General features: G+C 43.4%; 1 protein-coding gene across 2 annotated transcripts in view; it reads left to right on the top strand.

The window, feature by feature from the left end:
• The window catches only part of KIAA1549 (KIAA1549 ortholog), a 149,096-nt gene that overhangs the window by 55,465 nt on the left and 68,210 nt on the right, over positions 1-25,421 (top strand). For both annotated transcript variants that reach the window (XM_073621478.1, XM_073621477.1), the window contains exon 2: positions 17,096-19,777. In XM_073621478.1, coding sequence (XP_073477579.1) covers positions 17,096-19,777 — 2,682 coding nt within the window. The remainder of the gene's footprint in view (positions 1-17,095; positions 19,778-25,421) is intronic.

The following is a 25,421-nucleotide window of genomic DNA, read 5'->3' as shown; positions in this document are numbered from 1 at the left end:
ATTACACAACAGCTGCTTCACTTATTTTTTTCCACACCAGACCTTGGAATAAGAAATATTGACCATCTGTAAACTTAGATTTTATTTTTCCAGTCCCTAATTTTAGTGATTTGATGAGGAGTGAACATTTTTGTTCGAGGATTGAATGAAACCATTGCTGTACGATGTTATACAGAGGCACAGTCCACATTGCTCTGGATCACAGCTGATCACCGAATGCTAGGTTTTCAATTGCAAAAATATAAACATATTTCAATCAGGAGCAAGATATTCCTTCTACCTCTTAGCTTTTTTTCTGGGCAACAGGGATTCACTGGTTCTCGGTTAGACTTCTGTGTGTGTGTGTGTGTGTATATATATACCTGGCAAGTGACAGTCTGGTAACAGGCGACGTAGCTGGTGACAGGTGACGTGGCAAGTGAAAATTCGTAATTTGTGGCAAGTGACAATCTGCATCTGGTGACAGGCGACGTGGCAATCTGCAATTGGTGACAGGCGACGTGGCAAGTGACAATCCGCAACGTGTGGGAAGTGACAATCTGCATCTGGTGACAGGCCACGTGGCAAGTGACAATCCGCAACTTGTGGCAAGTGACACACTCCAGGCTCCCACTGATTCTGGGAGCCAGGAGCCATTTTATATAGCACCTTTAGTGCCAGGTGCCAGGATGATTGAAGCGGCAACACCAGCCATTTCCCTGATTAAATTGCCCGCAAAACGTATTTTCTAGCAGTGCCCCTCCCGAGACTAGACCCTGGATCCGCCCCTAAGCCAATGACAGGTCGACTTGGCCTTGTGTTTTGGATCATTGTCATGTTGGAATGTCCAAGTACGTCCCGTGCGCAGATGGCTGATGAATGCAAATGTTCATCTTGCCATCAATTTTGACCAAATTTCCTGTGCCTTTGTAGCTCACACATCCCCAAGACATCAGCGATCCACCTCCGTGTTTCACAGTAGGAATGGTGTACCTTTCATCATAGGCCTTGTTGACTCTTCTCCAAATGTAGCGTTTATGGTTGTGGCCAAAAAGCTCTATTTTGGTCTCATCACTCCAAATGACTTTGTGCCAGAAGGTTTGAGGCTTGTCTCTGTGCTGTTTGGCGTATTGTAAGCAGGATACTTTGTGGCATTTGTGTAGTAATGGCTTTCTTCTGCTGACTCGACCATGCAGCCCATCTTTCTTCAAGTGCCTCCTTATTGTGCATCTTGAAACAGCCACACCACATGTTTTCAGAGAGTCCTGTATTTCATCTGAAGTTATTTGTGGGTTTTTCTTTGCATCCTGAACAATTTTCATGGCAGTTGTGGCTGAAATTGTAGTTGGTCTACCTGACCGTGGTTTGGTTTCAACAGAACCCTTCATTTTCCACTTCCTGATTAGAGTTTGAACACTGCAGATTGCATTTATCAATTCCTTGGATATCTTTTTATATTCCTTTCCTGTTTTATACAGTTCAGCTACCTTTTCCTGCAGATCCTTTGACAATTCTTTTGCTTTCCCCATGACTCAGAATCCAGAAACGTCTGTGCAGCACTGGATGAAAGATGCAAGGGTCTGTCAGGAGTCCAGAAACTCGCTGACCTTTTATACACACACACTAATTACAAGCAAACAGATCACAGGTGAGGATGGTTACCTTTAATAGCCATTCAAACCGCTTTGTGTCAACCAGTGGCGGCTGGTTCTAAAAATTTTTTGGGGGGCGCAAACAAACTGAAAAATATTGAACCCCCCCATCAATTGCAGCCTCACTGTACCCATCATATGCAGCCACTTGTGCCCCATCATATGCAGACACTTGTGCCCCATCATATGCAGACACTTGTGCCCCATCATATGCAGACACTTGTGCCCCATCATATGCAGCCACTTGTGCCCCATCATATGCAGCCACTTGTGCCCCATCATATGCAGCCACTTGTGCCCCATCAAATGCAGCCACTTGTGCCCCATCAAATGCAGCCACTTGTGCCCCATCAAATGCAGCCACTTGTGCCCCATCAAATGCAGCCACTTGTGCCCCATCAAATGCAGCCACTTGTGCCTTTTATATGCAGCCACTTGTGCCCAGTATATGCAGCCACTTGTGCCAATCAAATGCAGCCACTTGTTTCCATCATACGCAGCCACGTGTGCCCGTCATACGCAGCCACGTGTGCCCGTCATACGCAGCCACGTGTGCCCGTCATACGCAGCCACGTGTGCCCATCATACGCAGCCACGTGTGCCCATCAAATGCAGCCACTGAGCCCATCAAATGCAGCAACCGTGCCCACCGACCCCCCCCCCCCCCAACTCGAACGGCTTGCGGCTTTGGCTCCGCTCCTGTTCCTAAGCGCCGAGCATCCAATAGGGTTGCCCAGCGCTTTGGCCAATCAGGAAGCAGTTCTGACCCCCTGCCTCCTGATTGGCGGGGAGGAAGGTTAGTGTGGAAATAGCGAAAATGAATTCGCTATCGTCACACAATTGGGTGGGATCAGGGCGCACTCTCTGCGCCCTGAGCCAACCCTATTTTGAAGCCTATTAGAGCCTTTGGCTCTAATCAGGTGCTTCAAAAATTACCACCCCCACCATAGGAATCCATGCGTCTGGCATCCTGAAATGGGCCGGGCGCATGGATGGGGGGACGGTGCCCACAGTGCACGGGCCGCCACTGGTGTCCACTTGTGTGCATATTAGGCCAAAATTACCAGGGTATGTAAACTTTTGATCAGGGTCATTTGGGTAGTTTCTGTTGTCATTATGATTTAAAAAGAGTAAACACAGTTGATGGATAATAAATGGCTTCAGTCAAACACTAACCATGTGTGAAAAATGTTTTTGTGTTATCATTCATATTCTCTGAAAAATGGCCAAGAAATCATAAATTCTGCCAGGGTATGTAAACTTATGAGCACAACTGTATTTTTTTATTTATATATGCAAAGGTGTGCGCAGCCTATTGCATTAGGATGTGCACCCTGAAGCTCAAACACACATGAGCGCCACCTGCTGTCACAGGAAGGGCGCTCTGGTGGTGGGAGCCAGTTGATTGGGAGCATATTACGATACACCCTAATTATGGGTGTAACGTGTTCCTAAAGTTGAACCGAGATTTTAATATGATGGGGGTATTTACAATGGTCACTGGCACCCCCAACCACCCACCTGGTGCTGCTCCTGAATAATGCTAATGCACATGGGGTGATTAGGGTGTGCCTAGGCACACCCGGCACACCCTGTGCGTACACCTATGTATGTGTGATAAGGCAAAATGAATCAGCACACAACTGTCAGTTCTAGGGCATAAGTTTAGTCAAGGCGTGCAAAGCCTCAGTACTTCTGCTTATTCTTAGTGGCACTGTTGGTTGGCATGCTGTGGGTAAATTTGCATTTTCCAGGCAGAGATCTGGGTTTCACCAAGACTCATAACTTTAAGATCATGTGAACTGCACAAGCCTGACATCCTCATAAAGGAAAGAAGTTGTGTGCTGACATTCATCATTTTAGATAATGTACCCATACATGAGGCATTGGAACAGATACTAAGAATTACACCAAGCATAGAAAATAAGAGAAGTGGTACTGTGCAGTCTGTACATACAGAATAAGAACAGATACTGAGAATTACATCCATCATACAGGACAGGAGAAGTGGTACTGTGCAGAGTCCATACATACAGAATAAGAAAAGATACTGAGAATTACTCCCAGCATATGGAGGCGGACACAAATGTGTTAGATTCTGCACAAGTTTTATCTAATTCAGCCGCAGAAACTCAATAATTTATTGGCGGGACTCACAATTCTCTGGCCATTATGGACAGTGTGCTGGAATGTTTGCTCTCGGTACACGTGAGCCAGTGCCGGGTATACAAGCGTTGTGGCTCCAGGGAATCTTCTGACCTACAGAGCAGAATTGTTTTATCCGCTCTGTGATTCTTCTTACAAACTGGATGAGACGCGGTACGCAGGCTGCAGGCAAGTTTTCCCGGAATGTTCTATATCTAGAGATGTAGGCTGGCAGGCCTGACGTCATCGGGCCCAGATCACATCTAGCTATAACCCTGTTTATATAGGAAACGCTGATGCCCCACTTGTGCACTTTTGGAGAAATGTCCCCATACTGCAGGTATAGCCTGTAATTATGCCAATATATGGACATGAAATGAAACTGCAATATAACATAGTGCACACACACACAAATCATTGCATTGGTTAACTGTCCGTATTTACTTCTCTTGCGCATAATTGGAAATCCCCAACCATTGGTAGTGGAGGCCTGCAGTTTGTAGAGAACTTTGTTTTTGATATTAAAGCGGAACGAAAGGCACAAATACTCGCCTTAGTTCCAACAATCTGACGCCCATGAATTCCCTTAGCTTAGTGTACATTCCACAGAGGATTGCGAACAGGCAGGTAAGTGTTAATATAAAGCAGAGGACAATCAGCGCAAACTAAACGTAATAATGAATGCAAGCTGGACACTTAAAGGATTCACCAACCTCAATAGCAAATAACTAAAAAAATGAAAGTGCAGCGCAAACTGTTAAAAGCATTAAATAAAAGCATTAAATAAAAAGTCCATCTAGTAAGACATATATTAAATTCTTCTTGGCACAAACAGACTGGTCCCCTTTTCCTGCGTCTCAGATGTCATATACAAAATCGTATGGGTACTCTTACCGGAAAGGATGGACCCCTTAATTACAGGGGGTCAGACACACCTGGATAAATATCTGATGGGCAGCTGCCTTAGATCTCATCTGCGGTGGTCGGTCAAACAGTATATCTGAAGTGAAGCCGTAACCTGGGAACTCATCACATATATCTTCACTGTGCAAATCCTGCATCCTCTGGTGTCAGATCTGACCATTCCCATCACTGAACAAGTGTTCCTTGTTGTAAAAGAGACATTATTTTTTTACATTTGGTTCCACTTTAACTGCTTCCCACTCAACCTAAAGTCAAAGGATGGCTGAATGGGAACTTTCTGATCCTGGGTGGACATCATATAACATCCTCCCAGTCACGGGTCCTAGGGGATGCACTGCAGTGCCATCCGTGACAGTTATACACAAGGAACGGCTTTTTATTCATAGCCGTTCATTATGTACTATTGTGTTGACATCTGTGGTTGGTCACGGTGATCACATGGTACAGACAGGGCCAATCACAGTACACCTGTACCATGTGTAAGCTGTGGCCAATCACAGCTTTCACAATAGTGCACGAGGAATGAATGGATGCCATTCATAAAAATGATTGCTTATAACAGTGATCATCACTGTTCTAAGCAATCAGCTTAAAAAAAAATCCTGATCACTTCCCAGAGTAGTACAATGTCACCATGGTAACAGTGTACTGCTCTGGTCACAGTATGTAAAAAAAAAAAATGTAATAAGTTTTTAAAAAAGTAAAAAAAAATATTACATAGTTTGTAGTATCTATAACTTTCTTTCAGACTAAATATCATACACTGATTTAGGTTATTTTTACCAAAGAAATGTAACAGAATACATTATGGCCTAAATATATGAAGAAAGATTATTTATTTGCAACATTTTATAACGGAAACTAAGAAAAACAAATTTTTTTATTTTATTTTTTTTTTTTTTAGTTTATTTAGCAAAAAACTAAAACCCAGTGGTGGTTAGATACCAACAAAAGAAAGCCCTATGTGTCTTTGAAAAAAAAAAAGATAAAACACTTAATCTGGGTATTACATGACATGACTTGTGTTACATGACTGAGTAATCTGAAAATTGGCCTGGGCAGGAAGGGGGTGAAAGTGTCCAGTATTAAAGAGGCTAAAGACATGGCGGTGACATTTTAAGGAACTGTGACATGCAATGGCTATGTACTGTATTTGTTTGTTGGGATGATCTGTGTAGGATGGCATCACAAGTGTTATTGACCTTGCTACCATCCCTCTGGATTTTAAAGCGGAGTTCCACACAAAAATGGAACTTCCGCTTTTCGGAACCCTCCCCCCCTCCGGTGTCACATTTGGCACCTTTCAGGGGGGAGGGGGGTGCAGATACCTGTCTACGACAGGTATTTGTACCCACTTCCGGCATAGACTCCCATGGAAGTCTACGCCTCTTCCCGTCCCCACCGCGCTGTCTCCTGGGAAACACACAGCTCTCAGGAGAGAGCGGGGACCACTTGGGACGCGCAGCGCGACTCGCGCATGCGCAGTAGGGAACCGGGAAGTGAAGCTGCAACGCTTCACTTCCTGATTCCCTCACCTAGGATGGCGGCGGCAGCTGCCGAGAACCGAGCGGGTTCTCGGCATCGCCTGCCGACATTGCTGGACCCTGGGACAGGTAAGTGGCCATGTTTTAAAAGTCAGCAGCTGCAGTATTTGTAGCTGCTGGCTTTTAATATTTTTTTTTTTGGCAGTGTGGGTGGACCCCCGCTTTAAGTTGATAAAAGATTTGTTTCTTGCATTTCTGCGGGAAAATAATATCAGATGTTACAATGTCTCTCCCCACTGGAGAGATTCATCCTCTCTGTTTGGCCTGGTGACCATTATCGAGGAGATGGAAAGTGGTTGGAAATCCAAAATGTAACACTTGTCTCCAGAACAGAAATAGAGGGGAAATCTGTTCTGGTGCCAAAGGTCTAAGATAGGATTGCCCGATAGGATTGCCCTTACTTTGGAGAGATTTACTTTCACTTCCAGTTGTGTATCAGGACAAGAAATAAAGGGAAATCTCCCCAAGGCAGTTGTAGGCAACCTTATAGAGGTGGAGATCTACCTCAGCAACATGGGAGAAGTCAAAGATCACCGGGCACAGTGTCACCTCCTCACACCTGATTTAAACCTCTAATTGTTGTACTAGCGTATTGAAATCACATGCATTGCACAACAGTCATGGGTGTAAATCAAGTGGTGAGGGGGCAACATATCGCCTCCTCCCCACCTGTCAAACACACTCAGATCGCTTTTTTTTAAGGAGCAGCAGTGCCTTCTCCACTTGAGCCCTTAGTTGCATTTGGCAAGTTAGGATGTGGTAAAACCCTGCAGTTGCTTTGCAGATTTACTGCCCCCCAATCCCCACCCCCTTTAACTGCTGAGGCAGTAGCCAAAGGTGTGCACATGCTGCAGCAGGAATTAAACCCCCTGTTGCCTTTGGTGGATGCTACTATCAGCCATTTGCGACCCATTCAAGTAAATGGGGTCATTCCGCAAGTTCCCTGCAGCTGCATGCTTCTGCGGGGTCCAAGGGGTTAAAGCAGGTGGTGAGAAAACAACACAATGCTACCTGCTTTAACTCCTTGTTTGCTGTACTGCACAAGGTTGCAGGGCATTTGCAGAGCGGCCTGATTCACTTGAATGTAGAGGTGCACCGAATGGAAATTTTGGTACCGAAAATACAGGATGACAATTTTTAAAAAATATTTATAATTTTATATATGATTGTATTAATCTCATTAATTTAAATGAATATGAATTTATTGGCGGCCATTATTGGCACCTTTAGCGCAAGAAGAGCTCAAGAAAAAATGCATCCCTTTAAATTCTACAGCGGAGGCATCGGCTTAGGCTCTTCCTCCCTTCTACAGCTCCAACTTTACAAGCAGTACCTCTGTACTGCACTCTGCTTGATGCTCTGGACTGGCGGGTCAGCAAACCCAGACCGCGATCGACCAGTTACCTGATCGTGATCTACTGGTTGCTGACACCCGCCCCAAGGGCTTCTAACAATTCTCTACTCCATCCATTATTAAAAATATATTAGCTTTAGTTATACTTTAACCACTTGCGGACCGCTGCACGCCGATATACGTAGGCACAATGGCAGCGGTGGGCAAACGGGTGTACCTGTACGTCCCCTTTAATTGGCGAGGCTAGCGGGCACGCGCCGCTTACAGCGTGACCGCGTCTGATGTGCACCGGTACCCCGGCGATCGTGTCACGGAGCCGTGGAACGGGGAGATGTAAACAAGGCATTTCCCCGTTCTGCCTTGTGACATGACAGAGATCACTGCTTCCTGTCATGTGAGTGCTAGCCCATCCCCCCATAGTTAGAATCACTCCCAAGGACACACTTAACCCCTTGATCGCCCCCTATTGCGATTTTTGTTTATTTATTTTTACCAAAAATATGTAGAAGAATACATATCGGCCTAAACTGAGGAAAAAATTAGTTTTTTTACATATTTTTGGGGGATATTTATTATAGCAAAAAGTAAAAAATGTTGCTTTTTTTTCAAAATTGTCGCTCTTATTTTGTTTATGGCGCAAAAAATAAAAATCGCAGAGGTGATCAAATACCACCAAAAGAAAGTTCTATTTGTGGGGAAAAAAAGGACGTCAATTTTGTTTGAGTGCAACGTCGCACGACCGCACAATTGTCGGTTAAAGCGACACAGTGCCGAAACGCAAAAAGTGCTCCGGTCAGGAAGGGGGTAAGATCTTCCAGGGCTGAAGTGGTCAAAGTTAGAATTTGATCTGCTTATTTTTTCTCCCCCCTGGTTCCTGCTTTACCCTCCCATCAACATGCAAATTAAAATTTGAAATAGGACCATTTTCATGGCATACCTTGTTTTATACCCAGTGATCACTGGGTCTCTTTGCTTCTCTAGGCAGATGATGGTTTGAGGAAGGGACTGGCAGGATGCTATACATAGCTTCCTGAAAATCATCACTCTGCCTCAGTACTCCTATAAAGAACCCTCAGTCCTGATGCAAGCAGATTGCTGGCTCTCAGAAGGAGTTATGCAAATATCAAAGTGCTTTGAATTAATGGACATTAGAATAGCTGATTGGGCATTCCTAGGCATGCAGAATGCCCTGGGTAAGGCCTACGTATGATGATGAGTCTCCATGCGTGAAAGAACTGAAATCCATTTAAAGAAAAAGCACCAGGTCAGGGATAGTCAGAATGCAGATGAAAGTGCTACATGACGCTGGATGTCTTCCAACCAGGGAACGAGGTAGGCTGTATTTGTCCTGCTGCAGCTTCAAATTCACAAAGTATTTTGCTTGCTGCCTCTTTGCTGTTCTTTCTGGCAAAGCACTTTTTTCTAGAGATGGCAGAGTGGACAAAGGCAAGGTAGCAGCTCTGTCTTCACCCTATTTTTATTACTGATGAGTATTGCAATAGGCAAAAAAAAAGCCCATCCAGTACAGTGAGGAACCAACTGTCTACAAGTCAGAAAGGTGCACAGCTTTCACCCATTTCACATTCTTGCGGGTTTACTGCAAAGGTTGTAGCTGAATTCTCTTGGGTTAATCTGGCTTTGGCTTTTTCCATGAGGATAAATGTTAGATGAACACCTTTCTGAGCACTTTTATATGTGTTGACCAGCATATTTTTTTTTTTTTTTTTTGCAGATGGCCAAAAAAAGGAATGTTCTCTTGTGATAGTATGGGTCATGACAGGTCCTCTTTATGGAGAGATTTGAGGTCTATTAGACCCCAAATCTCTCCTCTGGCCCCCCATGTCTGTAGGTGCAGGCATCATTCTGGTATAACCACTGAAACCCGCGGACGTACCTTGGGTGGGAAGTGGTTAACCACTTGCCTACTGGGCGCTTTTACCCACTTCCTGCCCAGGCCAATTTTCAGCTTTCAGCGCTGTCGCACTTTGAATGACAAATGCGCGGTCATGCAGCACTGTACCCAATAACAAAATTTTTATCATTTTTTTTCACACAAATAGAGCTTTCTTTTGGTGATAGTTAATCACCACTGTTTTTTTTTTTTTTTTAAATAAAGACTGAAAATTTTGAAAAAAACACAAAACTTTTTCATAGTTTGTTATAAAATTTTGCAAACGGGTAATTTTTCTCCTTCACTGATGTGCACTGATGAGGCTGCACTGATGAGGCTGCACTAATAGGCGACACTGATGAGGCTGCACTAATAGGCGACACTGATAGGCTGCATTGATGCGGCGACACTGATGAGGAGGCACTGGTGGGCACTCATGAGGCGGCACTGATAGGTGGTACTGGGTGGCACTGATAAGGGGCACTGATAGGTGGCACTGATAAGTGGACCTGATGGGCACTGAAAGGCACTTGTAGGCAGCACTGATGAGGAGGTACTGGTAGGCACACATTGGCAGCACTGGTGGGCACTGTTGGGACTGCACTGATAATCAGGACACTGATAATCAGTGCCCTGATTATCCGTGTACATGTCCCTTTTAGAGAAGCCGGTTATCGTCTCTCTTCTCCTCTCCTCATGCTATCAGCATGAGGAAAAGAATGCCGATAACCTGCTTCTGTTTACATCTGTGATCAGCTGTGATTGGACAGAGCTGATCACGTGGTAAAGAGCAGCTGATTGGCTCTTTACCTCCATCTGTGATCAGCAGTACCTGGAGGACACTGCGATTACATAATGCACCTCCCACACAATCACAGGAGGTCGTCAGAAGGCCTTCCAGAACTAGCCAGCTGTAGCTGTCATTCAGCTATAGTGCGGTTGGCAAGTGGTTAATGCTCATTGATGCAGGTATAACTATAGATCTTTAGTGGTAAGATAGAACGAGTCCAGAGACCAGCAACAAAAATTATGAAAGGTCTGAGGGATAAACCATATCAGGACAGACTTGAGGAAGTGTTACTAAACCCACAACAGTAAAATCAGTCTGTATGTGCAGTAAAGCATGCTTGTTGTACTCACTGAGAAACCTAAAGGGTTAATCCTGCGCATTGTGTAGAAAGGCTGTTTGATACTGTCATCTCTGATCCTCCCCTTTTACTGTCCCCAAACCATCTTCTGATAGTACAGAGCCCTGCGGGCACTGTGCACATGCTCAGTTTAGTGTGTATTGCTGGAGAGTTTTATGTTTTTTTTTTATTTGGGAGGGTGCATGTGATCAGCACAGGGCCAATCAGCACTGTCCAGACAGAGGGTCAGGGGTTATGCAGCCTCATAGGACAGTCAGTGTAGGATGGAAACTCCACCTAAAAGCTTTAACCATACACTGATAGAAGTCATAAGACTGCTATATACTGACGACGAGAAAAGGTATTTAGCAGTTTATATTTACTAAAATGAACGCATTTTCATTTTTTGTGTACTATGGGAGATCAGATATATTGCCGGGTCCTGGGTTTAGTAACACTTTTTAATATGCACAGTGTGGAGGAAAGAGGGGAAAGGGGAGACATGAGCAAAACCTTTAAATACATCAAGGGGGTGAATAGGGTTCAGAAAGGCAGTTTTTTCAATATGAAGCCAAAATCAAGAACACAGGGACATGACCTCAAACTAACCGGAGAAAAGTTCAAAACTAATCTTGGAAAATATTATTTTACTGAAAGGGTAGTTGAGGCTTGGAATAGACTTTCAGCAGAGGTAGAGAGTCAGTCATCAACAAGGCTCCATTCACACTAGTGCGACCTCAAAGTCACACGTTTTCCAGTGTGACTTTTTGGTGCGACTTCACACTCTCTAGATCAAAGTCTCTTCAAAGCAGTGCTGGCACCTTTTCAAAGTTGTTGCAACTTTTAAGTCGCACTGATTTGAAAAGATTGTGTTTCGACTTGTCATGTGACTTTGATGTTCAAAGTCGCATGACAAGTTGCACAAGTGTGGTTGGAGCTTGAATGACTTCAAACATGCTTGGGGACAGGCATAGATCTATACAAAAATGTTAAACAAAAAAACAAACAAAAACATGTGTAAATTAAAAAAAAAAAGCCCCATTCGATGGACCACTGGGTGATTTTTCTGCCATGACTTTTCTTTGTTTCTATGTGTGCTCCTGAATACACGCCACACTTTTTTTTTAATACCCATGAATAGCAAAGATAGACTAGAAACAAATATTCTTCCAGGCTGGGAATAAATTAGGCTTAGAGGAAAAGAAAGGACAAGCAGAAGGTTCTGTATCTGGAATCTGGAATCGACTGTAGGAATTGCTGGCGGTGGAGGAGACACACCGGGGATTCTGGGAGATAATATGGCTGACAGGTGCAGTGGAAGGAGTGGCTGCGCTGCAGTCAAGTGTCTGTGAATGGAATTAGGAATCTGTTCATCCCCCCTCCTCATCCTGGAAATTCCACCCCCCCCCTCCTCGCCATCCATCTCCGTTTTAACCATTTCACAGCCAGGGGAGCCCTGATGAGACTGACCTAAAAGCTTTTCTAATTTTTTAAACAGTGGAGAGAAAACACAGGATAAAATTTTAGCATGTTTTTTTTTTTTTCTCAGACATCCCTCAACTGTTGGCATCTTCATAAGCAAACTCTGGGATCTGGTGACATCTTCCAGTTCTTAGGCCTCAGTTCATAATGACTGTTAAAATATTCATGTCCCAGTTCTCCATACTCCACGTTCAGTGACAAATGAAAAAACATTGCAACAAACACCACTTTTTAGATTTGTTTCCCTCAAGGTCAGCAGGGCATGCTGGGATTTGTAGTTTTTCTCTCCCACTGGTCCTCACTGTAGTGTACAGTGCATACAGTATAAAGCCCAGCCATGGCCTTTTTATTCCCATAGAAACCCCAGTGTGGCCGTTTTATTCCTGGCACCAAAGGGCATGGCCTTTTTAATTCCTGGTACCAATAGCAATTGCCATGGCCTTTTTTTTTTCTCCCATAGCAGGAGCCATTACCCTTTCCTTCTACCTTGACAATGGCTGCGGCCTTTTTATTCTTCCATGCCAACAGCCACAGACCTTTATAGTCTCCCATGGCAATGGCTGTGGACTATTCATTTTCCCATAGCAACAGCCATGGACTATTCATTCTTCCATAGCAATGGCCATTAACTTTTATTTTCCTCTATAGCAATGGCCATGGTATTTTCATTCCCACATAGCAATGGCCTGGTCTTTTTATTCTCCCATCACAATGGTCGTGGCCTTTTAATTCACCAATAGCAATGGTTGAAGACTATTCATTCTCCCATAGCAACAACCATGGACTATTCATTCTCCCATTGTAATAGTTGTGGCATTTTCATTCTCCCATAGCAATAGTTGTGTTTTTTTTTCATCCCATAGCAATGGTCGTGGCCTTTCATTCTCCCATGGCAATGGTTGTAACCTTTTCATTCGTCATGGCAATGGTTGTAACCTTTTCATTTTCCCATGGCAATGGTTGTGGCCTATTAATTTTCCCATGGCAATGGTTGTGGCCTACTCATTCTCCCATGGCAATGGTCGTGGCCTTTTCATTCTCCCACGGCAATGGTCATGGCCTTTTCATTCTCCCATGGCATGGGCTGTGGACTATTCATTCTATAGCAATGGTTGTGGGCTTTTCATTCTCCCATGGCAATGGTCATGGCCTTTTCACTCTCCTTTACATATGGCTGTGTTTTTTTTTTTTTTTTTTTTTTCATTTATGTATAGGCATATAAAATGTAAAGTAGAATTGAGGGAAAATAGTGTTGTTGCCAATAGCAAACAATCACATTTCCTTTCATTTTTTGCCTCATGGAATCTGTTGCTATGTCATTTTCCCCTCTAGATGTTCTGCATCAGATCCCATTTAGGATGATTCATATAATCTGAAGGAAAGTTTCTGACTTATCTTTAGGAGGTGATTCTTTCTGGACTTAAACCTCTCCTGGTCACTACTGATCCATTCTGATAAGCTGCAACCAACCTCCTGTTTGTGGTTCCCATCTACCTTCACATAAACCTGAAGTTTAGGTTGCCCTCTACACTTTGGACATTCAGTTTGTGTGCTCGATAACAAATGCCCTCTCAGCTCTATCGGCAGCTTGACATGAGAGTAAAAAAAACAAAAAAACAAACGTTGCTAAAATCTGGTTGCAGTGGGCAACCATATTGTTCACACAGGTATTGACAAATTGGTTAAATAATGGTTTTCAGAAGCCAGATTATTCTTCTGTCCAGTCCACATTGTAGGAACACTTCAGCAGCCATTGTCTCTGGAGGTGACATGACTTTAGGCTCCTGAACACACATGGCCCGATGATGGATGTGAATCCCCCCTCCTCCTCATGGAGAGCCTTAGTACTCCTGAAAGAATGAGAAATCGGATTGCAGAACGAAAATCCTCTCACCTGCCACCTGTCACTGCCTGTAAACCAATCCACGCACGCTGTATAGACAGGCTGCTCCGATCCCGGAGAATTATACCAAGCACAAAATGGCCTTTGTCTGGATTTTTTTTCTGTGTAGCCCTATAAAAAAACTAACCACCTTTTCCACAGATCTTGCATCGTAAGGAAAGACATCCCAAATAGTACTTATTGCTCATCTCATGTCCTTCCATTTGTTCAGGTGTTATATCAAGGGTGAAATTTATAGAGGTCATATAGGATGACAACTGAATGCTTTTCTACCCTATAGAAAATAGAAGCCTTATAAATAATAAATAATTGCAAGAAAAATCCTTCAAACATGACTTGCCTGTTCGTTGGCTGCGCAGGTTTTATAAATGGCCCAAGGTGTGGATGTCATTTAGGACTTGTTCACACTGCACTGGGTGCGTTATATGTATAACGTTCAGGGTTGCCAATGGTCAGTAAATTTACGAACAGTTAGTAAAATCTGTAATTTTTGCATCTGTCCGTGGATGTCCGTTACGTGCTGTAACGGACATTCTCAGACAGATGCAAAACTTACAGGTTTTACAAACTGTTCGTAAATTAACTGACAGTTGGCAACCCTGATAAAGTTTGTGCAATGTGAATGCATGCTGTGGTGTGTTATATTGCATTGCTTCTTTTTTTTCCCTAAAACTTCTTTGTAACTACTGTATGTACTGAAGCACATTGCGACATTTGTTGTATTGTGTAATTGTGCAATGCACTGCACAAAAACGCAGTTTGTCTGTTTTTCCCCTGCACACACTAACACAATGCTTTGGTGTGATCTGGGCACCTAGACCACAGTAGAATTTTCTGTGTCCTTTTGTTGGGCCTGCCTTGATCAACACAGCTTAACGCACTAGGTGTGAATGAGCACTAATAGAGGATTATAAGTGTTGCTTGGGGACTGAGGGCCTACCTTGCCTCTGCACAAGGCGTGGCATTGCTCTCTATACAGCACGGTGTGTCTGAGGCAATAGAGCCAGGCCTCCAGAGGCCGATGCGTTTACTCTGAGATCGCACACTGAATTTCAATGAGTGCACACACCCCCCTTCCCAGCTCTTCCTTTCAGACTCTCATCAGTCATTGCCTGTTCTTTTACAGAAGGAGAATGTCTTCCAGCAGATAAAACGGCATGCCTTGCACTCCAGTTTATCTCTGTGCACCGATTGCTATAGTGGAGTTCACCAATTTTTCACTGGGACAAAATTTTTGAGATTTCAGCCAATCGATTCAGTGATTCAACCTCTGGCCTTAAGGTCACTATTTTGGCAAACTGATGTACTGATTATAGAATCTCAGACAAAATGACTGCCTCACTGTATTTGCTAGACAGGTACACTGCAGACTTTTTTTTTTTTTTTTAACAGAACTTACCAGGAGAAGGAAACCGCCAATTGTTGGCCTTTTTCCATGATTCTGATTTGGCCCCGGGATGGTGGGAACCCCTAATAATGGGTGCAGTAGGTGAGCAGGCCTAGTAACTCAGCACATGGTTAGTGGAAACCCCTCATAATTATCATAGTAGGTGTGTAAACCCAAGAACCAAGCACAAGGGTTCTGGAAACCACTCAAATTGGGCACAGCAGGTGTGCAGACCCAGGACCCAGCACATGGATGGTGGGAACCACTCAAAATGGATGGGCACAGTAGCTGTGCAGACACAGGAACTCGGCACAGGGGTAGTGGAAACCCCTCATAATGGGCACAATCGGTGTGCAGACCTGGGAACTTGGCCCCGAGATGGTGGGAACACCTCATAATGGACACAATAAGTGTGCAGACACAGGAACTCAGCACAGGGATGGTGGGAACCCCTCATTATGAACACAGTAGCTGTGCAGACTTAGGAACTCGGCACAGGGGTGGTGGGATCCCGTCATAATGGGCAAAGTGGGTGTGCAAACCTGGGAACTCAGTGCAAGGACAATGACAACCCTTCATAATGGACACAGCAGGTGTGCAGTCCTGGAGAACTTGGCCCCTGGATGGTGGGAACCCCTCACAATGAGCAAAATAGGTGTGCAGACCCTGGAACTCAGCACACAGATGGTGGGAGCCACTCAATATGCAAAGCAAAAATGAAGACCTAGAAACCTAGTACAGGGATGGCGGGAACCCCTCATAATGGGGACAGCAGGTGTACAGACTCAGAAACTCAGTGCAGAGATGGTAGGAACCTGTTGTAATGGGCACAGCAGGTGTACAGTCCTGTGAACCCTGCGCAGGGTAGCTGAGCACCCCTCATAATGGGCACAGCAAGTGTGCAGAACTGTGAACTCACCAAAGGGTAGGTGGGAACTCCTTATAATTGACGCATCAGGACTGCAGACCCAGGATCTCAGCACAGGAATGGTGGGTAATCCTCATACTGGACACAGCAGGAGTACAGGCCCATGAAATTAGACCAAAGATGGTGGGAACTCCTCATGGTAGGCACAGCAGGCAAAAGAGGCCTCAGCAATAAAGCTACGAAGATACCGTCCGAGGGCTTAACTGGCCAAGAAAAATCATATCTAGTACTTTGTTCCATAATTGCTTGCATCATAAACTGTCAGGTGTTCACAGTGTTAGTGAAAAACATAAGCTGTGTAACTAGAAAAGAGAAACTTTGGTTTATATTATGAAAAGGTAAAATTGTTTTTGTCAAAAAATGCATTTTAACATATACAGTATCTGCATCAGAAACGCAGATAACATTAAGTTAGTGTGTACAACTTCTGTGTTTTTGCAACCCCTTTCCCCCCATGCGCTCCTTTGTGCCCTTTGACTCCAGGGAACTTCAGAGCATTCTGTATCCTCTTGTGATCTTAGTGCACCCTGGTGTGCCCCTATAAATCTAGTGCACCCCGTGATGGGACATGACAGGGCTTTAATCCATACCTACTCTATTCAAAATTAAAACAAAAAAAATCAGATTTAGATGTACAGTATTCTAATATCATAGATAATCAGTTTTACATAAATTGTCTTGAGTTGAGGCGTGGAAAGTAAAGTGACGCATCTGTGTGTTTGTGTCTGAAATAAAATGTTTATTCTAATTTATTTATTCTTTTTTTTTTTTTATTGTAGTTGTCCATCTTGGCCCTTTTTTCTTGATACATAATGAAACTTCAGAATTAAGCCAAAATGCCCCAACCTTGGAAGAAGCTGTTGCGGTCTCTTCACAAAACTTTTCCTTGGAGGAACACATCACCCCCGAATTAACAGCCATTCAGCTTTTAGAATCCGTAAAAAATATGGCACCTGCAGACACCATCTGGCCATTTTCCAGCGAGGCTGTCCTGCAAGATGATTTGTTAATCACTCAAACTGTGAGTGCTCAGCCTTCCACATCACTAGATGAATCTCAAGTTTTATATAACTCACTGACAACATCAGTAGTGGACGTCAATCATTTAAGCTCTGAAATCCTGGAATCAATAAACAATCAACCAACACCTTCTTTTGTACTGCTAGAAACTAGTCTGAGTTTTCCATCCCAAATGTTTTCTGATCAGTATGTGATGAACTCTCAAGAGGAGTTTTTTAGTAGTATCTCACAGACATTTTGGAATACTGAAACTCTTCCATTGCCAAAAACACATGCAGACATTGTCACCTCTGTTTTCATAGGAGAAAGTTTTGTCTTGGAGAGTTCATTATCCAGAGAACTCAAAACATTATCCTATTTTGACTCTGTGACCCTGCCGCCTGTGGTTTCTAGCACACCTTTGATGTCTTTAAATAGCCTGGATTTCTTGGAGAGTAGTGTAAACCTGTCAAGCTTGACCATTTCAGACGAAGTCATCATTTCAACCAAAAATGTTTTGCAGAGCATATTTTCAAATCTAGGGCTTGCACAAGATTCAACCACCAGCCCTAGCATGGGAGTGCTAATGACTTTTTCACCCGATACCTCGACAACGTATGAATGGCCCCATAGTGCAGTTCCGGATGTCTTTGAGAGTCTTCTTTTGGAAAACATCAAAAGTTCTGAAATTTTGGCCACAAGTCTGACACCTGTTTTTGTATCTCAGTTTGAACAGACATTCCTGCCTTCTTATACTGTGTCCTCCAGTTTTATGTACACCCAGTGGTTGTCAGAGGATTTTCTAGAAACTATTATCACGAGCCCCTCAGGGTCCATAGATGGAAATATTCAGACTAGTGTAGTTTCTGACTTTCCGTTTTTAGTCGAGTCTACTGCTGAAGTTGTTGAGTCTGTTTTCCCTTCGGTTATGGTAGCTCCCGTTTCTTCGTCTTTTACAGATGTTTTGGAATCATCAATGGATTTTACAAGCCTCGTTGACTCAGTTTTTACTAAAGTCCCAGTAGTCACTATGTTTCCATCAGAAACCTTAGACCTGGAGACACACTTGTTTTCTGTGGTAGAATCTACAATTTTAATGCCTTCTCTCACTGAACTGTTTGTTTCTTCTGTGTCAACTGTTGACCTTGAGTCAACCCCTACTATTGTAGCAATACCAGAATCCACACTGTTGCTGGACAGTTCTCATTTTATACCTATGAACACAGTGGAAGCCCCTGCCTTTGTGCCAACTGAATCTGTCATGTATTTTAGCCCCTCTCTTTTTACTTTAGTTGAGTCAGGGAATATTTCTGACTCCACCATTTTTTTCTCAGTGATTCCCACCTTTGAAACAAGTAACCAGTTTTCTTCAGTTCCAGAAGAAATTTCCTCTATGTTATCTTTGGTATCCAGTGATGTGTCAGCTGTTGTAACTCAGGACTCATCCTCTATGCTTGCAATATTGGAAACGGCATTCAGTAGTTTTGATATAGAAACATTAGTTCCACCAACCACAGGCACCATCGATGTAGAGACCACACTTTGGCCAACTGTTAACCCAACATCTGTTGTTTCCTTCACCCCATTGTCTAGTGCTGACTGGACAGAGAGAAGTTCTAATGTTCTGTTAGAGTCTTCTGAGATGTGGGAAGTGACCCCAAGCATTGTGTTTGAATCGGGCATTTTCTATACCTCAACTTTTTCTGGTGCTACCTCTTCTCTGCTGCCTTCATCGTCTGCATTGGTTTCCACCATGCTGGCCTTGTCAACCTCCTCCTTTGAGTCTGATCACACCAGCAGTGCTTTTATTGAAGAGACTCTTCAGACCTCTTCATTTTTCTCCGTTCCTCTGACAACAGAACTTCCTGCTTCCACTTCTGCATTAATTATGGACACATCAGAGGTCCATACCTCCGTCGTCTCAAGCAACATTTTAGTATCACCAACACTCAGCATTTCACAAGAAGGGAGCATGCCACTTGATGTGAGTTTGCTACCAACAATAAGTAAACTGACATCAAGCTTGCTATCTACTACAAGTCCTGAAACTATTATAAACTCACCAAACCCTCAGTCATCTATGAACCTGCTGTTTACAACAAGCTCCACTCCGGAATTGAGTGCACAAATGAGTGTAAGTTTGATGTCCACTCCAGTTGCTTCTCAAGTTCCAAGCAGTAGTCTTTTTTCATCTCCCACTGAGCTAAACACTATGATAGCCACAACTTTTACTCCAACTACTTTCACCTCAGCACCTGTCACTCATACTGAACATGATACGACGACTTCCACCACCCGGGCATCTACGACGAGCACCACCAAACCTGAAACTACAACAACAAGTACAACCTCTGTGCCGATTACATCTCCATCTGGACTCACAGCCACATCTTCTCCAACTACCACAAGGCCTACCCGGTTGTGTGATGTCTCCAACCCTGAACCGTACCTGGTTACTGCAGGTAAGTGGTCACAGCACAGCATGTTCCCAGCTCTGTCCTGCTGCTGTAGCCAGGGCAAAGAAGCAGGAAGGAGGGGGACATTTTTCTAATTTTATTGAATAGAGAAGGCCTGAATGTCCATTCATACTGCATGCATTTTCTATGCATTTCTCCTCTGTTCATTGAAGGACAAAGCCTGGTACTTTGAATTTTGACTGTAAGGTTATAGAACCATGATCAGGAGTTGGACACTAGGTGTTAAAATAAAGTGCCACCTCAATTATAATATTCTATATTTTTATTTTTTTCTTTAACAATTGGGGTGGGGGACGCATTTGCCAAATGACCCTCAGATTTTTTTTATCACAATGTCCGTCTAAGCCAACAGCTCCCATCCTGGGAGAAGGTGTAATGGCCGTGCGTGCTGGGCACATAAATGGCTGTGTGTGTATGGCAGCCATTTTGCTCAGGTTACAAGTCTTCCATGCCATTTTGTCATAAGAAGGCATAGATGCAGTGATCTTACCCCCTCCCTCCTCCTTTCAGTTCATACAATCCATAAACTCTTATGTGCATGCCAGGACCTTCTTATCAGTCCATTGATCAGACACACTGCTCTCTCCATTAACTAATACACCATTCAGTCTAGGTACCCTTTGTTAACCGTGCAATTTGCAAGCTTGAGCAACCCAGAAAACAAACAGAGATCTGCCAGATCACCTTATCGTAAATACCTTGGCTGAAGCCACTAGCAATCAACATTTCAGTCTCTTCCTCTTCATAATCTTAGTATATTTCATAACTCATTAAATATTAACAGCACAGCCAGAATATAGACATATGTACGTCCCTCCCTGTAAAGTTTTGAGTTTAAACACCACTATATTAGGCATTATGGGGAACCAAGGAGACACAATAACCCCGGTAGATAAGTAAATATCTGAAACCTGTCATATTTATATCCATTGCAAAACTAATTTCATGCAGGACAATGATATGCAGGAAAGCAGACCTGTTGATATCCAGAGATAATAATACTTATAGAAAACTACCTGGGATACAGTCAAACACAGTGACATCACAGGGCTACTCTCCAGCCGCTTAATTGATCAGATGACCTCTGTCAACATCCCTCTTGATGTCAGATAAAAAAGGGATTAGAAGCAGATTTGACAGCTCTTGTTTTAACATCAAACCAAGCAACACCTAACTGGACTTGAGTGAGCCATTATGCATTGGACTCTGCAAACCAGGTCATTAAGTATTCTCACCCTCAACGCCTTTTTATTTCTCTATTGCCTTGTTGTCTCTTTGTGATTTTTTTTTTTTTTTTTTGTAAATATTTTATTTGCACCATTTCTTTATTGAACTATATTTTGAAAACTGTTATTGCTGTCTCTAGTGCCCTAACGTAAACTCAAAGAATCCCTATGTCTTGAAGAGCGCTACTGTAGTATAACTCTCTGAATATACCTGTCCGTGGTGACCATGTGTGTGTACAGACATTTTTTTTTTACCTAATTGTTATTGATAAGCTTGTGAAATTTTCCTGCTTTTCGGTAAAGCAGGTAGGGGCAATTTAAAGGGTTAATTGCTTAGTCAACTTAACCCCGTGACAATCGCTGTCAAGCTGCTGGCACCTAGATTGTGCTCCTGCAAACTGGAGAATTTTTGTACAGGGTGAGGCTGAGAATGGCATTGTTGCGTATCAGTGACAGCACGGTGTGAGGTTGACCAGTCCTTTGGCACAAATTGGTGGAAAGGGCAGTGGTCTGATACTGCATTTGTCACTGAAGGTACCTGCTACGCACCTGCAGAATGGTTATTGTAACCTCCCACTCCCCCCTTCCCCCCTTTCCATATGGGTGACTAGTGGGCTGTCAGATACCCTGTCTACCTGGCCCCCTGTGCTGTATTTGTATGTAGAGTTTGGTCAGTCCCCCTCATCTTCTGTGGTCATGCTGTAGGTGTGTATGGGGCTATGGCCTGGGGTTTGCCAGCCTGGCTGCAACCTCTTGCTTTCTTGCTGCTCCAGCAGTGGCATGTCCCCTGTGGCCGGCCAGCTTTGTGTGGGGGTTTGGTACCGGCCTAATATGCCACTCTTGGTTGCAGCGTTGCTGGGAGGGGACAGTGTAGGTTAGGCATGCACCAATCCTCTTGTAGCACTCCTGTCTGCATGTGTGTTGGAGGTGCTTCAATAGACAGGTGCCAGCCTGTACGAGACTTCTCTTGATGAACGTGGCTGGCACAATGTGTCCCATTGGCGAGGTTTCCCTTTTTCCTGTTTTGTAAACAGAAAAGGAGGTTACTAAATAATTCCAAATTAATAAAATGTCCTAAACAGTTCTTAACGTTGACCATGCTTACAGGAGCCCACCCTAATGTATATGTACAGCAGTGGCCAAAAGTTTTGAGAATGACAAATGTTAATTTTCACAACGTCTGCTGCCTCAGATTTTATGATGGCAATTTGCATATACTCCGGAATGTTATGAAGAGTGATCAGATGAATTGCAATTGCGAAGACCCTCTTTGCCATGAAAATATAACTAATCCCATAAAAATATTTCCACTGCATTTGTGAAGAAGGCTTCAGGGTGCCAGAACCGTAGTTGATTCAGCTGCGGGATCAGGGCACCACCAGTGCAGAGCTTGCTCAGGAATGGCAGCAGGCAGATGTGAGTGCATCTGCAGGCACAGTGAGGTTGAGACTTTTGGAGGATGGGTTGGCGTCAAGAAGGGCAGCAAAGAAGCCACTTCTCTACAGGAAAAACATCAGTGGCCAAACATTTTGAGAATGATGCAAATATTAATTTTCTGCTTCTTTAATGTTTTTAGATCTTTTTGTCAGATATTACTATGGTATGCTGAAGTATATTGAAAGTATAAAGTGCAGCGCTATATACAAGTGAGAAGTGCTTATATATGTGAACATAATATGTAAGTAACCTCTGTATAAAAGTATGGTGAAACCACCACTTTTATCATATCTGTGTCAGTAACAGCTCTAATCTAGAACCTGTGAACTAAATAAACTCAATTAAAAATTGTTGTTGTACTCTAGTATAACAATCCCCACATTATATACCAGAAAAACTATATAAATGGTGCAACCATATATTTACTCAAAAATAACCAAAATATCCTCATAAGAAAGTGACCAATGTAAATGGATGGAACTCAACCATCATCATGGGGGAGTGAAAAATACAAGTGGATTTGAACAAGTCTCTCAGGTTATCACAGTTTATTCAAATGTGAGGGTGATCCCAGAACGTGTATGTGGATCTCATCCTGCTAGGTGCAAAAACAGTGGAAATTCTTCTTGCATTCAACTATACGAGATGTACATAAAATGCCCTTACCAGAGCCGGTGGACTCACTGGCCGTTGGCGAAGAGTCATGCAAGCTTTTACCGTTTGAACGGTAGAGTTAGAGACGTCTCCGATCCTGGGATGGGGGCTGAGATGTATCACACCACTTTAAATCCTCCTGGATGGGACCTCGTCCTCTTAGATGGGGAAAGGTATGCCGTAGTCAACTGGAGTCCTCCACCGGATATCTCTCACTTGGCTTCACCGCACCCGGAAACCTTCAGTGTCAGCTCTAAGTGCCCACCAGTGCCACCTATGATTGCCCTTCAGTGCCACCTATCAGTGCCCATCAGTGCTGCCTATCGGTCCCCCATCAGTGCCGCATCTAAGTGCCTCATCATCAGTGCCGCTCCATCAGTGTTGTCTCATCGGTGAAGGAGAAAACGTAATTATTTACAAAGTTTTGTAACAGAAACAAAGAAAAACTTTTGTTCTTTAAAAATTTTCGGTCTTTTTTTATTTGTAGCGCAAAAACTAAAAACCCCAGTAGTGATCAAATTCCACCAAAAGAAAGCTCTATTTGTGGTGGAAAAAAATGATAAAATTTTTTTTGAGTACAATGTTGCATGACTGCGCAATTGTCATTCAAAAAGCGACATCGCTGAAAGCTGAAAATTGGCCTGGGCAGGAAGAAGTGGCCTGTAATTCAGTGGTTAAGAAACTGTAGTCACTTGCAACTGTTTTTTTTTTTTTCAGATCAAGCAGAGGAAAAAAATATGGAATCACTGAATTCTGAGAAAAATATTATGGAATCACCATGTACTTTGCAGTTCTAAAACAAACATCTTCATCAGATTACATCCTGAAAAATGATGTCATCACCAAACATTCCTTCAATTGACGGAATAAGAAAAGTGTCCAAAACCCCAATATAAACTTGTGCATTTATTGAAGATTTAATGACTGTCATCTCCCCCCCGTACCTTTACCTGACATGCAATAGAACAAGGAAAAATACCCCCTAAATGGGACTTTGACAGACCACCAACTCTATGATAAAAAATATCTTTAATATCTTTTATTATTTAGCTCACTGTAACCTTGTTTTTTATCTGTTTTAAGTGTTAATCGTGGTTTTCGTTTTGGATTTTCTGTATGTAAATCCCATTTTTTTTGGTCAATGTCTTACAGTTCGGTCACAGACATTGACTCCAGTTTCTGACCATTTTTTTCCTCATTAGTTTTGTTGTGAATTTTCAGTTTTTAACTGCTTGGCGCCCACGCTATAGCAAAAAGATGGCTGCAGCGCGGGCCTTAATTGCCGGGAGGGCGTCCATGGATGTTCTCCCGAGCAAGTGCTGTCTGCACGGCACGCTCTGTGATCACCGAGTCTATGAGACTCGGCTGATCACAGATCTGAGTAGGAGGTTGATCCCGGCCCCTTACCACGTGATCAGCTGTCAGCAAATGGCGGCTGATCACATGATGTAAACTGAAGCTCTGTAATCGGTATTTTTCTTTCCTCACGCTGGAAAAAAAAGCCAATCGCCGGCTTCTGTCTGAGGGACATCGGTCCCTCACTCAGAAAGCCTCGGCTTTGCCCACCAGTGTCACCTGCCAGTGCCACCTACCAGTGGCCACAATGCCCACCAGTGCTGCCAATCAATGCCCATCATTGTGTAATAAGCAGTGCTGCCTATCAATGTCCCCTACCAGTGCTGCATATCAGTGCCAGCCATCAGTGCTGCCTCATCAGTGCTTCTCAGTGCCACCTATCAGTGCCCATTAGTGCTGCCTTATCAGTACCCATCAGCGCCGCCTGTCAGTGCCCATCAGCGCAGCCTATCAGCGCACATCAGTGAAGGAGAAAAATAAACTATGAAACAGTTTTTTGTTTTTTGTTTTTTTTTTCTAAATTTCGGTCCCTTTTAGTTTTATTTAGCAAAAAATAAAAAACCCAGCAGCAATTAAATACCACCGAAAGAAAGCTCTATCAGTGTGAAAAAAAAATGATAAAAATTTCATTTGGGTAAAGCATGACAGCGCAATTGTCATTCAAAGAGTGACAGCGCTGACAGCTGAAAATTGGTCTGGGCAGAAAGGGGGATTTAAGTGCCCAGTAAGCAAGTGGTTAAAGGCATATTGCTTTAAGTTTTCTAACTTGACGCTTTGATGTCTTCCTTGGTCTACCAGTTCGCTTCCCTTTAACAACCTTTCCATTTGATTTGTACTAACAAAAACCATCATTAACACCTAAACAGAAAAAAACAAGGTTACAGTGGGCTAAAGAAAAGCAATCATGGACTGTGGATGAAAGTGATATTCAGCGATAAACCACCAATCTGCATTGG

Source organism: Aquarana catesbeiana, linkage group LG03 (genome assembly GCF_042186555.1).
Source record: "Aquarana catesbeiana isolate 2022-GZ linkage group LG03, ASM4218655v1, whole genome shotgun sequence".
Taxonomy (NCBI): domain Eukaryota; kingdom Metazoa; phylum Chordata; class Amphibia; order Anura; family Ranidae; genus Aquarana; species Aquarana catesbeiana.
This window is presented reverse-complemented; position numbering and strand designations above follow the sequence as displayed.